This window comes from Echinococcus granulosus (assembly GCF_000524195.1).
Source record: "Echinococcus granulosus chromosome Unknown EG_S00014, whole genome shotgun sequence".
In the NCBI taxonomy this organism is placed as follows: Eukaryota; Metazoa; Platyhelminthes; class Cestoda; order Cyclophyllidea; family Taeniidae; genus Echinococcus; species Echinococcus granulosus.
The window spans coordinates 684,630-698,680 of NW_020170394.1; the positions used below are offsets into that span (position 1 = coordinate 684,630).

At 44.5% G+C, this 14,051-nt stretch overlaps 1 protein-coding gene across 1 annotated transcript; it reads right to left on the reverse strand. All coding sequences in view use genetic code 11, as the record gives it.

Moving 5' to 3' along the window:
• Positions 1-994: 994 nt before the first annotated feature.
• EGR_02953 (PAX-interacting protein) lies at positions 995-14,051 on the reverse strand (the record flags this gene model as incomplete). The annotated part of the gene is made up of 18 exons (XM_024492202.1): positions 995-1,818; positions 1,896-2,216; positions 2,830-3,499; positions 3,841-4,183; positions 4,560-4,684; positions 5,959-6,114; positions 7,005-7,148; positions 7,554-8,044; positions 8,682-9,251; positions 9,701-10,045; positions 10,393-10,642; positions 10,743-11,401; positions 11,505-12,012; positions 12,083-12,312; positions 12,390-12,459; positions 12,727-12,969; positions 13,261-13,476; positions 13,992-14,051. 18 exons carry the CDS (start codon positions 14,049-14,051, stop codon positions 995-997), a joined length of 6,225 nt encoding a protein of 2,074 aa, XP_024353397.1.

The window sequence follows — 14,051 nt, forward strand, 5'->3', positions numbered from 1 at the left end:
CGGTACTGTAAAGTAATTTCCGGCATCAAATACTCACAAAGGTCAGGAGGTAACTTTTGTTGAGAACCCGTACTAATATAAGACAGCCATAAGCGGTAGTTAATGCAATTCAAACAGCGAAGCAGTGACCAGTGCGCGTTTTTCTTGTACCATGTGTACAATCGGAATGGCCGATTGATGGTTCAAATAAATGACTGGATGTCAATAATCCAGGTGTACGCGGCTCCAGAATCATATTTGCTTCCCAAAAGGTAGAGGGGGGATACCGTAAAAATCAATGGTACGTTGAAAAAGTTGCAAGTTCTAGTAGTGCGTTGTCAACGGACTAACGCAAAGCGGCTCCACGGCAGCTGTACACCAGTCTTACCTGCACCAAATATCTTTCCAACTCGTGTAGATTTACAGCTTTAACAGTGCTATGCGTTCACCTAAGAAATGAACGTTCACAAGGCAAAAGATAGCAGATATCTGCATTAAATATGGCAATTCCAAAACCAAAGATCCCATGGAAAGGCACGATTCTATTATCTGAAATACTGGTCATTCTATTCATCGCTCTGCCGTAGAGCGGCAACCGGCAAGCGGTTCCATGTGATCACACGTCGTAAGTTGCAATAGGTTTAACGTGTTACTTTTTGTTAGATTGTACAATCTGAACCGGCCCTTATAAAGACCCTGCAGTTATGAGGTTAGTCAGTTAACAACCGGGGATATGCTACTCCTACAAAAAGAACGTCGCTATAGGTACAAGGGCAGCTTTCCTTGTTACGATTTCCTAAAGAAACCAATTTACATTAAAAAACACGAAATCACAATACAAAATTTAGTTCAGTGCAAGGGACGAAATGCCACGTAATGCGAGATTTCTTCTGTCGGCAACACTTGATAATTATTCTTCTCGTATCTAAAACTGAGAAAAAATAAGACTCAGATGCACTTCTAGTAGAGTTCACGACTTTGGAATGCAAAACTATCGTAACGAAATAAATTATTGTTAAAAACTGAACTCCAAGTTAACGAATGAAACTGTAACGGAGTGGAATGTAAGGGAAATAATGAGAAACCCCACGGAAGAACTGACCATTTCCGAAGAGGGAGGTTGTGGTGTTGGCGTTTGGTGCTGTTGTGGTAGGCGATGTGGAGTGCAATTCACCTGACTCCGACCAAGGGCAACAGCAGCAGTGACGAGGGCTCCGCTGTCAGCGATCAGCGTAGGGTTATTGGTAGTCGTGGTGAGGGCGGCAGTGGCTGAGGCGACGACGTGTGCGTCAGCAGCAGCAACGCGAGCTGCGTTGAGGCCCTCATCACTAACATGGACGCCGGGCTCACCGCCAGTCACCACCACCGCTGAGATACCCTCGGGTAGATGAAGCGTCAGTGGCTCCTCCTGACCCACTGTCGACGCAGTGATACCAGCAGCAGCGGTAGCAGCAGTCGCGGCCATGCCAACCGCAGAGGAGGCAGAGACAGATACAAGGGCTCGAGGGGCTGAGGAAATAGTGGAGCCGGATGAGATGTAGTACATTACCGAAGACTGCTGATTCTCCGCACCTGAAACAAGGAGTACGCAGGATGGTGCAGGCGGAGGTGAAGGCGGAGGACGCATGTAGACAGCTGCTTGGGAAGGAGGCGCCACCGCCACCTCAGGTTGACTGCGAGCAACGGCGTTGCGTACGGGGACTGGGGCGTTATTGTTGGCCACCGAGATAGCTGCTTGCAATTCGGCAAACTGTATGCTCACCAATTGAATTTGATAAGAATCAAAGTCGAGCTCCTGGCGTAGCACCCCACTCAAGATGAATTCTTCGTGGTGAACCGCTGATAAAATCGGATCAGAAAAGTTCTTAATCAAGCGACGGTATGAAGTGTGGACATCAACAGAACGGTAAATCCACCTCGGTTGCCTGTTTTAGTGCGCATGAGGTAGGAGGCCACGTGAGAGTCCTCCTCGTGGCAAATAATAACCTGCCGCGGGATGGGTAGGAGGGCCATTTTCTGCGTGGGACGGCGTTCGCGGATTCGACCGCCACAGGCTCGCACGAGCTGCTCGCAGACTTCACGATGATGCGCCATTGGGGAAAACCAGAACTCCAGATCTGCAAACAGACCCGGTCCGTCCAAAAGACGTCGCTCGTGTGCAATGCGGAAGGAGTTAGCCAGTCGAAAGCCAAGGTTCTCCTCTGCCTCGGCGTCCTCAATAAGCCAGTCGATTTCCGCTTTGGTCGCAAAATGTGGGTTAGGAATAATAACAGGAAGTAGGAAATCGTCAGCAATGTTTCATTTGATAAAACGCTGCAAATATATTCCATTAAAAATATAATGCAAGAATCGACAAAAAAGTATTAACAATACACAAATTCGGCAAGGAGATTATAAACAGACATTATAGAACTTAAAATTCAAGGAATGAAGAAACGCTAGATCAACTCAAGAAATATACCACGTGCGTTTTCCACAGAAGAATTATCAGTAAAGATGAATAAAAAGGCCTAAGATCTCCAAATTATTGACAATATTACAATAAATAGACAACTAAAATCGACTGACAGGTAGAAACACAAAGAAGTCAGAACTCTCCGTTCATGTCGCGTCAAAATAAACCGCGGAAATGTGTGTAAATACAGCACAACTTACACAGGTACAACCAGATTATGTTCAAAAAAAACAATGGAAGCAAATATTTTCCAAAACAGTAGTAAATTATCCATATATAATAATGGCAAACTCGAAATTAATCACAATTACTAAAATGCTAAAATGCCCCAAATCTCAAGAAGGGAGGAGGAAGCCAAACATCAGGTAGAAGTAAACCAGAGGAAGCATTCATACCCAGCCAGTCACCGCGAACGAGACAGGCCTGAATCCACTTTGCCGTGACGATGGGGCAACCCAAAGCGACAGCCATGTAGATTTTGGGTGTTCGAGTAAGACGCTCGGTGATGACATGGGTGGCCTCGCTCACATTCTCCACTAGGCGATGGGGCGCGATACCGATTTTGGGCATCTGGGCCAGAAGCTGCATAATAGCCAGACGTGTCTCCGTGTCCACGCCCGTGAAAACCAGCCTCACCTCCGTATCGATCCCAACCTCCGCCTTTGATGCAGCTGTTGGTGATGGCAGCAAAGGCTTTTGAGACGATGGTGGTTGCAGAGGGCTCAGCAGGGAGGCTGGGGGCTTGAGATCAACCTGCTGAGTAGGAGGAGGTATAGCAGTGGCAGGGGTAGAGGAGAGGGCTTCAGGTATTTGCAAGACGGGCGCATCCAGTACCGAATCGATCTTAATTGGTTGAGACGTTGTCTCCAACATCGGACCCACCGATGCGGGACGAGGAATGGTGTCCGGAGAAGCGGTAACACGATGAGGCGGTACAGACCTTGGTAGGTCATTTGCCCGTCGCTTCTGAGGCGGTGAAGCGCAATTAGCCGTTGGCGGACTATGCGGACGCTTCAAAATATGGGGCTCCGTTTCGAAATGGACACTGGGCACCAGTGGTGCCATCTAGACAACCAATTGTAAATATAAAATTCCAAAAAGGCACATTATTGTAGCGATAAGAAATGACTGAAAAAAATAAACACTATAAATAATACCATTTGAGAAAATATTGCAAACGTACGCACATTCTATGAATGGCTGAAATAGATCATGGGGAATATCGTTGAAAAAATAGCTCAGCATAATAACGCGATTCCTAAAACACTGATAAAATTAAAACAAATAACAGAAGTAGTAAAAAGTGAATATCGTGAAAGGAAAACTTAAAACTTTAGAGCACATGAAACTCATAGGAGTTATTCACGAGGCATTTGCTACCGGATGTACGAAACAATGCTGCTCACCTCCTTTTTGATTCCCACTGTAGCTGGCGATGGTGAATGTGGCAGTGGCGGAGGCGTCGGCGCATGCGATGTAGACATGGTGACGAGTGGAAAAGAACTCGAAGAGAGTGGTGCGGATGTGGAAAGCTGATGATTCATGGGGAGAGAGGAGCCTGTGGGATATTGCGGTGTGGAGGGAACGGGGTAGAGTAGCGGATAGACAGAGGTGGGAATTTGCTGTGACATCTGCTGTGCTGCAGCAATAGCAGTGGCGCGATGAGCGGCTACTCTTTCACTCTCTTCACGAAGTAGCGTTTCTCGGAGCATGCCCGTTTTAGCGCGCTCTACTTCCTCCGCCGTCAAGCTTGGCAAAGTACACCTGTTGTAGATGTGTGCTACTTATGGCATGTAAGTAGAAGAGAACCCAATACTATGCAAATGTATGTTAGGGTTAACATATTAAACCCACCCCTTATTAAGATACCCATGAAAGTCTCTTCGATCAACACATTTTAAGCAAACTATGAGTACTTAGCATCTAATAACCTTAAAATTTGAGCAGTTCATAAGAATTTGCCTAGTAAATTTAGAACCCATATGAGTTTACCCAGCTTCATAACAAGAAGCAACTCGGCGAAGTTACTATTTAACATGGGGATTGGCTTAATAAGTTAATTTTAAGCGATTCTTCGAAACGCAAGTTAACATAGCATGTACTGGTTGAATGAGGGGAAACAAACCTTTTCTCGGCCTCACCGTCAATGATTCCCTCACCATCCTCCGTTTGCTGTTGACGCCGCAGAGCAGCAGCCGCCTCTTCCTCCGCCTCCTCTTGACGCAACTGACTTCGTAGTTTCGCCAAATGCTGCAGAGAAAATGGGCATAACAGGTTTAGGATCGGTAGGTTGCTTTTGACAAGCCGTATCAGGACAACAGCTCAATAACTATTGACCTCGGAGAGTGAGGTATTTTGGCAGACATTAGATCATACAAAGAATACAGTCACTAATAACAGTAAAAGTTGTCACCTATGGTAAGCGGAATTGCTATAAGGAAATTAGGCCACGTACTCTCTGCCTCTAGAATTTTAGTTTTTCCGACAAAAGAAACGGTTTTGGAGCAAAATCGCATGAAAACGAAATTTGACGCTGACGTGTCGTCGAACTCGAGCGAAGTTTTGCGATCGTGGGAAACGGCCGACCGAATAGTTTTACACCGGAAAAAACTCTGTAGCAAATTATTTCCTTAAGAAAAATTAGGGCTTCTATTTGAGCCGAAGTCATTAATATTGCGACACATCAAAGCAAACACTGGTGGAAGTTTCTGACATTTTCATTATTATGACATTGAAGTCACCAAATGTCACACAACTTGAGGAATCTCCCTGTCGTGTGGTTACGACTGCGGCTACTAGCTGCGATTTCTGAAATAGTACATAGAGATTTGAAAGGACCATTTCTTCCCTTAAATAAAGCCACAGAAACTCTAAAAGGTGGATGATATGGAATGTCTTTCTAATAAACGACTTTTCATCTAAGCAGTAAATGAAAATATGGCACCCTGAGTAAATATTCCACTATATCTCAGATGAAAATCCAAATAACATTATTAAACTAACAAATGTGAGAAATATGCAACAGATAATAATAAAAAAATACCTCCCAAGATTCAGGGGTAATGGAAATACCCTGCTGCCAGCCAACTAAAACGTAAATAAAAATTACGTCAGGCCAAAATAGTATTATCAAAGGTACTACAAGAGAGCACACCGTACCAAATTGACATGAGAAAAAGGCTCGCTTTTTAGAAAAAAAGACAGCATTTCATTATGACCAATTTACATCAAATTTGTAAGATAAATTCAATGTACTTAGACACAGAAATATCATGCAGAAGGCAGAAGCGCAATGATTATGCATCCCTCCCAGAACACAAGCTGCACACATAACAATTTAGATCCATAACTACAAAACTGCTCTGGAGAGAGCAAGCAAATGGGAAAGCAATGTTCCTCCAAAATAAGATTTCAAGACCAAATTGCATTAAAACGTTTCAGAAACAAGGTGATACAATGTTCAAGTTAAAACACTACAATGTACATCCTTGCCTCATGGCCGTATTCCTGTTGCTTGCTCAAACAGTTTCAATGGAGAAAGAGGAATTGAACAAACCCATGATCTCCTGCACCCGCGGAGTTCGCGTCTCCAAGGCGATGGAGGCATCGGAGGCGTCGAAGCAGAGGTACTTGTGAGAAATGTCTGCAGCCATGGCTGACACATCACCCAAGTAAATGTCCTGCAGCCAGCGGAGGTTCACACAGGGAATGCCCCAGACCGTTGCCATTTCGTATTTCTTGCCTTGTGGCCTGTTTTAAAATTGATTAAGCAAATGGAACGTGATTGTAAATTAATAGTGTTTCAATCCCATAGGCAGAGTTCAAAACCGAACGGACTATACTGCAATAATGATTTGCTAAAATTTCATATTTTGGGAGACTCAAAAGCGAACGACAACTCAACACTGAACGAACAGACTGAGGACAAATTTACTTTAGGACGAGGAACGAAATATGAAAATAGAAGACACTTTCATCTGTAAAGGATTGAAATTTTATTCAAAGGTGTAAAGTAGCTTAACGTGAAGCGAGTTTAATTGATGGATTCAAATGCTGAGAAAATAATAATCGAAATAGGAGAAACTGACCGTTTGCAAACCAGGATAGTATTCATTTGATCGAGGTAATCCGTAAAGGAAGCGCCTATTTGCTTGATTATGGTCTCTACTTTTACTCTTTCTATACCATCGAATCCAGTTATGGATATTACCTGCAAGGAAAATTAATAACCAGTTCTGAGCACATTCTTCCCATCCTAGCGCCTATGCACCCGATTGTTCGATTGTTAAAACATTGTGACCGGAATGCAGGATAAATAAACTTGGCTTTAAGATTACATAAGTCATTAAATATTAAATAAGACCGTCTTCTAAATAAATGTCTTGCATCAAAACTACCCTGTTCTATTTTTGAAAAGCAAAATACTTGTAAAAGGCAGTTTTAAGCACATAAGCGAATTAAGGCAAGGGTAGCCCGACTCTTAATGGACCGAAATCACCGTTTTTGCTAGCATTAAATCCAACCGAAGAGTTCGAACAATTCGATAATGGATAAAACGGTAGTAACTAACTTGAGATCGGATGAAGGAGAAACTGACACCTGGAGCAAACGCAGAGGGAAGGTGGATGATCTCGTAGGGAGGGACTAGTTTACCCTTGGCTAAGATATCATTCAGCCAGTAGATCGTCACCAATCGCTTCCGATCCCGGATGGCCTGGGAAGGTTAGGATCATTTCGTATACCCACAACTAGTCCACATGAACCCCAGTCAAAAGCATGGAATCCAGTTTCAGTAGCCAGATTGAACTATGATGATTTACTAAAAGATGAACCTTTAAACAAATTACTTGATAACATTAAGTAGAAATTCGGACAAGACTGCCACCGAAAATGTGATTTTCAAAATCAACCCATATTGCGAAGAAAAGTTATCAAGTGAAATGAAATAAGGTGTTTTTCATTAATTATAACTACAAACAACAGAAAACTCGGCAAATTATTTTTTATGAACCAAATGGTACATCAATTCCCATGTGGGACATATCTGATCAAGATCTCGAACAATTTGATGCATTTGATCCCAAGAACGGGCGTGAAGATAGAAAAAGTAATAAGGCACCCAAGGACTTTTCTCCTGACAGCAGGCCATTAATTCAACTCTGGCCTCCCTGTAACGAAGCAGTGTGGCAACCAGCCGCCTGTCGTGCATCTGTTCGGACAGACTGCACAGATCTCGAACCAAAAAGCGTTGAACAACTTTATGATTGGTTCGGTACAGTAGCTCAGGGCACTGAAACTTTTCTCGAATAAGGACGTTCTTGACTGCTCCAGAAAAGGTTAAAGCTTTATCCCCCACTGTAGGAGAAGGACTAGAGGACGGAAAAGAGTTAGAGGAATCGTTCATTATGAGTATTTCTGTACTTGTTGTATTTACAGGACTCGGAGAATCCTCTAATTCACTGCCGCAAAGAAGACGTGCAGTATCAGTAACAGGAGAGGGCTCATCGGATACTTGTAACGACGTTGAACATGACTTACAGCTATCTAGTAATCGGAGTGGACTCGTAGTGGAATTGCCGATCGAGCGTGTGACAGTTTCTAGCTCAATTCCTACAGAGAACGACAGATAACCTAGGTCTGGAGATGTACGGCAGTGAAACGTTGGGCGAAAAAAAGCCAGTCCCATGGATGAAGCAAAAAAACAAGTGGAAATTGTAGTAATGAGATACAAATTTAAGCGCAGTACGAATTAAAAATTCAGCAATCAATAAGATGAAGCGATGGTAAAAAGCACGTGACATCAGCTGGAAAGAAGGGACCTTGGTGGAGTTCTGACTTCATTAATTTCACGACAAATATAACACCAGTATATATGTGTGCATACATATAAGGCAATGACTAAGTCCTATCCAGTTAAACGGTAGTTGGTACGAGGATGAGCTGGAAAATTTATGAAATTCATAAAGGGTAGTTGTAAAAGATACCAATTTTAAGGCATTTTAACAATCATGTGGTCAAATTATACTTAATTGGGTTCTTGAGAGGTAACCATGATGCGTACATTTAGAATGCATACTAGAAACACGTAGTACCTGTTACCAATATAATAATGCGTTTCCAAATAAAAAATAGCAGCCATGGAACGAGTTCACGGGTACCTGATGGTAAAGATCCGGGTCTCCTAGTGTCCAATCCATGATGATGTGCGTAACTCGAGTAGGTTCGTAGGTTGTGACAACTTCCGCACCATAGGAGCGAATGATTTTTTTCCAGAGGGATTTGCGAGCCTCACCAAAGGATTGGTAGCCAACGATGAGCATAACACAGCCAATGAGGCAATCCTGCGCAGCTGTGGGACAGGAGTAGCCCACGTGCCCGCGAAAGACGGGAAGTTGGAAGGCGGGAGGGATTGACGGAACAGACTGCTGTGCGGGCACTGGCTGCTGCATCCCCGTGGCAGTGGCAACCGCGGCAGCGTTCAGTTGCTGCTGCTGCTGTTGGGTTCGCAGAATAGAGGGGCTATAGCCACAGCCGACAGCCGCAGCAGAGGGTCGAGTGGGCAACATCCCCCCACTGCGGTAATGGGAGGACGGGGGCACCATGTGGCGCTGCTGCACCGCCGCAGCAGCCATCATGTGTCGAATCTGCGAGGTTGCGTTCACCGAGGCACGGGCACTGGGAGCCAACGGCTGGGTGACAGCGGCATGGGCGCCCTGCACCGGGTGGCCTGCAGAAGACACCTGCTGGGGCTGCAGTAGCATCTGCCGCTGTTGAATAAAGTTGCCGCCTCCTTGTGGTATATGACCCTGAAGTTGACCTTTAAGCAATGTTTCACAAACGGGTCGTGAGAAAAATATTTAGTAAAGTTATAAGCGTTCTGAAGGTGGCAGAATCCAATTAAGAGTAATGACAGCAATAGCAACAGATAAGCAAAAGAAGTACAGTCCGATCGAAAGTAAAGATGAATCATATGAGCTTAAGGTTGGGTCAGTCAACAATATGCTTTCCCATTTGAAACTAAATGGGTTGATCGGTTGATTGTGAACTGTGAAAAGTTTAATTTGAATGATTCTATGAGACGACCTGCTAATAGCAGTTTTTAACCATCTGTAAGGATAGTGGTTCAACTTTGGCTGCAAGCCCAAAAAATTGACAACAAAGCATTAGCATTTGTAGATCTAATAATTCTTTTGGTAATATTAATTCCACAGGGCATTTAGCCTTTAAGTGTCGACGCCACTAGATTAAAATAGCATATCTACTCACTTTGCGAAACCATGCAATGCTGCTGAGTTGAAGCAACTTGGGCCGACGCCGACACGTGGGGTGACTGTACGATAATTCTGTGTTGCTGCTGCTGTGGTTGCGTCTGAGGTTGCGTTTGACCATAAAACTGCCCTTGTTGAATGGACACTGCTTGCTGAGACTGAGGATGCTGAGTCTGAATGATTGATGCCTGCGCACCTGCTACACTCATTACGGATCTTGCGGCAGACACACCGATCACTGTCTGCTGCTGCTGCTGTGGTATTTGCTGACCCTGTACAACTGCCGGCTGAAGTCTTCCACCAACAGGCTGCGTCTGATTCTGTTGTTGTGTGGAAGCTACGTCTGTAACAAACATATAAGAGGATCCAGAGAAAATTCAGCATATATATTTTCGTCAAATGGTGTTTAGGCTTGCTGATACCATCAGCCATAGTCAGGACCACTAACTAGTTTCTCAATTTGTTCCTAACTGTTATGAATATAACATAGGGAATCTATGACATAAACTCGTCTTTAGAATTGGTACCATCTTGTTCCACTAAATTAGTAGCACTCATGCAAACATTCGGACTTGACATAGAAACTGTTGATTATAACAGAAGACTCAATTGACAATCCAAAGTCCAGTGAAAGACGACGTTTCAAAGGAAGCCTGGATACCGATAATGGGAGAAAATCACATTTCATACATGCGACGCGTTCTTGTTGATTGCCAGTGGCAGAGCAGGGGTCTGTGGGAACGCCAGCAGTTGCCGGAGTCGTAGAGCTGTGATAGAGAATGGAGGAGGCAGAGCCATTGCTTGTCAAGGCTTGCTGTGCTTGGGTGTATACAGGCGACCCAACAATACTTGGAGGTCGAGGCGATGCACATTGGACCGCGGAACTGGAGCTCGCAACTGCTCGCATCTGCGCTCCACCGGCTCCGATGTACTGAGCATTCTGAAGGAGAACGGGACAAACTAGAAGCATAGCCACTAAATGCAGGAACATTAACAGCTAACAAAATCTAAGCGCTTGCACTGAGTTCCTGAGCGGTTACGACCTGCTGTACCCCAACAGACGTCTGAATAATTATCTGCTGCTGCCCGAGTTGATGAGAGTGCTGTTGTGGATTAGATTTCACTTGTTGAGCCAGCTGTGCATACTGTTGTTGGCCCTGATGATTGGGAGGTAACGCCTGTCTTACAGTTTGAGCTGTACGTGGCGGCTGGGGCCTAATGGTTGGTTGTTGCTGTTGTTGTTGTTGTTGAGTTTGCAAACCTGCCACTTGTATCTGCATTTGCCCTGATGTCTGCTTATACTGCTGTGGTTGGGGCTGTCTACCCTGAATAAAGACAGGAGAGAGCACGCCACCACTGCCTGAGGGTGAAGGAACGCGTTTTTGTTGTTGCTGCTGCTGATGTTGCAGTTGAATGAGCTGCTGCTGCTGCGGAGTTTGTCCTGGCTGCAAAAGCACTTGCTGCGTAGCAGTTGGAGGCAAGCCCTCCTTACTTGTGGAGCCCTCCAGAAGGGCCTGAACGTTCTCTGTTGTGGTTACAGTTTGTCCCAATTGAAGGTCCGGGGCTGAGGGTGCTCGAACAATAAAAGTGGCTGTTCTGGGCTGACCGGGTGTGGCCTGTGCACCCTGCAACAACAATGGAGACACCTGCACCTGCTGAGGTGTTCCGACGGAGGCCATCCTCCCCTTCTGAAACTGGTCTAAATTAAAATGAAAAACTGTGAAAGTGACGAATTCTGACATCACCAGAGAGTAAAAGCTGTACTAAACTGGAAAGCCCAAAGATGATTATTTTTAGCTTACTCTGAGCGGCTATTAGAGCCTGTTGTTGATACTGCTGATGCTGCTGCTGTTGAAGCAGGAAGGCAGGAGTCTGTTGAATGGCACCATTTTGCTGCGAAGTGGATGGCATTCGCGGCGTGCCAGTCATTTGAGCTACTCCGGGATTAGCTGTTGCGACTAAAACAGTTGCTGTTGTAGAGTGTGGGAAGAGTTGAGTCGCTCCCCCAGAGGCATCCACAGTCACCGTTGTAAACTGTTGTGGCTGACCAAGCGAGGCGACTGGCGCGACTGCAATCTCCGCCAGCTCAGTGCGCTTTACACTGCCTTTGGACGTCTTTTGACCTCCAGTGCCCGCCTTTGATATGGAGGTCCCAACCCCTGCGCCGCCAGCCTGACTGGCACCACGATTGGCTGGTGACTTAGGAGATTTGGGCTTCCTCTGTGTTCCACCAGTGGCTATGGGAGTAGAGCCTGTGGGCAGGAAAGTACCCGGCATCTGTCCATTTTCGCCACGATTTTGCGAGTTGTCCTACATAGGGAGGGGAAGGGAATGTTCACGATTCACATTTGGTACATACGCTTCATGAGATGGAACTCACTTTATTCCAATTGGCCTGCTGACTGAGTATATTCTTAACATTTTGCATGACAATAGCATGCTTCTGCTCTTCGTTCAAGCCCTGTTCACTGGGGTGTTTATTGACTTTACTCTTGCCTGAACTTTTAGCCGGTTTCGGCTCAGGGGCGTGATGAAGCTGTTGGTGAAAAGTAGTTGACACTTGAGGCTGTGAGACAACAGGTAAACTGCCAGAAGCAAATCCGACCAAGCCTTTAGAAAAGTGGAAAAGGCCAATAACAAACAATAAGCGTTTAGTTAGTTGCAACTAATTTGTCACATGAACATACCGGTATTTGTGGATATTATTCGAGATGCCAAATTACCAGAAGCGTTTTCTAACGAAGTGCTAATGGCAGGCTGAAAAAAAGGAACAATTTTATCCGTTTTAATTCAGTTACTGAAACCATTTAATAGAGAGAACATTCCAGACATGATACAACGAAGAAAGCAGGGGTCTGCGGACATACCTGTATGCCGAAAACATGGCGAACTGCTTCGGGGGAAATGTGGTAATATTCCTACCGTTGGGAATGGAATTAGGGCTAGGACTATCAGTGCCAAACACTAATGTGAACCAGCCAGTTTATGACAAAATGTTGGTTTATTCGAAGGATACGGACTTACGACTGATGTTCCAATTCCTCCTATTTGCGGGGCCAAATTTTGCGATGACTGCTCAACAAACTGGACGGGAGCTACCGCTGGCTTTGGCATAATTGGAGGCTTTGGAAGAGTAAGCTTTATTAGAAGCTCGACGTTGTATTTTTCGCAGTCAAGCAACTCCTGAGCCCTTACACACTCAATAACCCAATCCGGCGACACCATCTTGACATTAGGAAAGTGTGTTTTGCAACGCTCATATAAGAACTAAAAGAGACGTTATTAACCATATCACAACCAACGCCTGATGCTCGACCTATAATGAGGTGAGTTGTTTTTGTATCAATAACAGTTCTGCAATGAGCCCCACGAATAATGAGATGAGATGTTAATGTTACAACATCCTTGAGTGAGACCTATAGATTGCAATTGTGCAATATGAAAGAAAAAAGAGGGTACCTCTGATATAACAGCCGTAACGCCTTTAAATGTCTTGGTAAAATTGGGATGAAATGGCAGGAATCTAAGCAACCAATAAAAACAACGATAAGGACCTACGGTAGAAAGGAGTTTTTGGAGAGGGAGTGGCGAACCCACTGAGACTAAACGAACAATAACGTTAAAACCAAGACTGACAGTCACGACAGGAACAGCGTAAAGGTCCTCAGCCTCCCCCACTTCACCCGCTTCCCCATTATCGCTTATTGCAAACTTGACACTGTCTGAGAGGATTGGATGCTTCAGAGCACCAAGAGCTTTCAAATCACCGACGATCTAAGCAAAGTAAGTCCTTGTGTGCATCAGGTTATCAAAATAACTATAGAAAATGAGTTCAAATCACTTAGTAATCAAAATAAATTCTTTCATAATCAGAGCTGTGCGGTTGTCAATCATATTTATGAATAAAGAGCTGCTAGTATTCTAATAAAGGTAATGGAAAAGCCGAAAATTTTGAAGATGCACCCAGCCAAATAGTGACAAATGGAGCATAAGAGCACAAACGAAGTAAGATAGTGGTGCAAAGATTATAAATATTTAAGAAAAATCGGCTTCATAAAAACAAAAATGGAGAATGAGCAGCAAAGTAATGTGGGTCGTGCTCAGGTAAACTTAGGAATGTTAACAGAAAAAGGCCAATACGTTAAAAAAACTTCATGAGAAACCTCACGAAAAATAGTGAGGAGCAATTTTGTAAGCAATTCAACGAACGGCTCACGATAAGATCCACTCATAGCATAGGATGACACAAAACGATACCAGCAACCGTATACAACCAAGGTGTAACCAACCTTATCATCGTCACTGTCTATGAGATAATATCGTATGGCCGAAAATACGCTAGAGGCCAT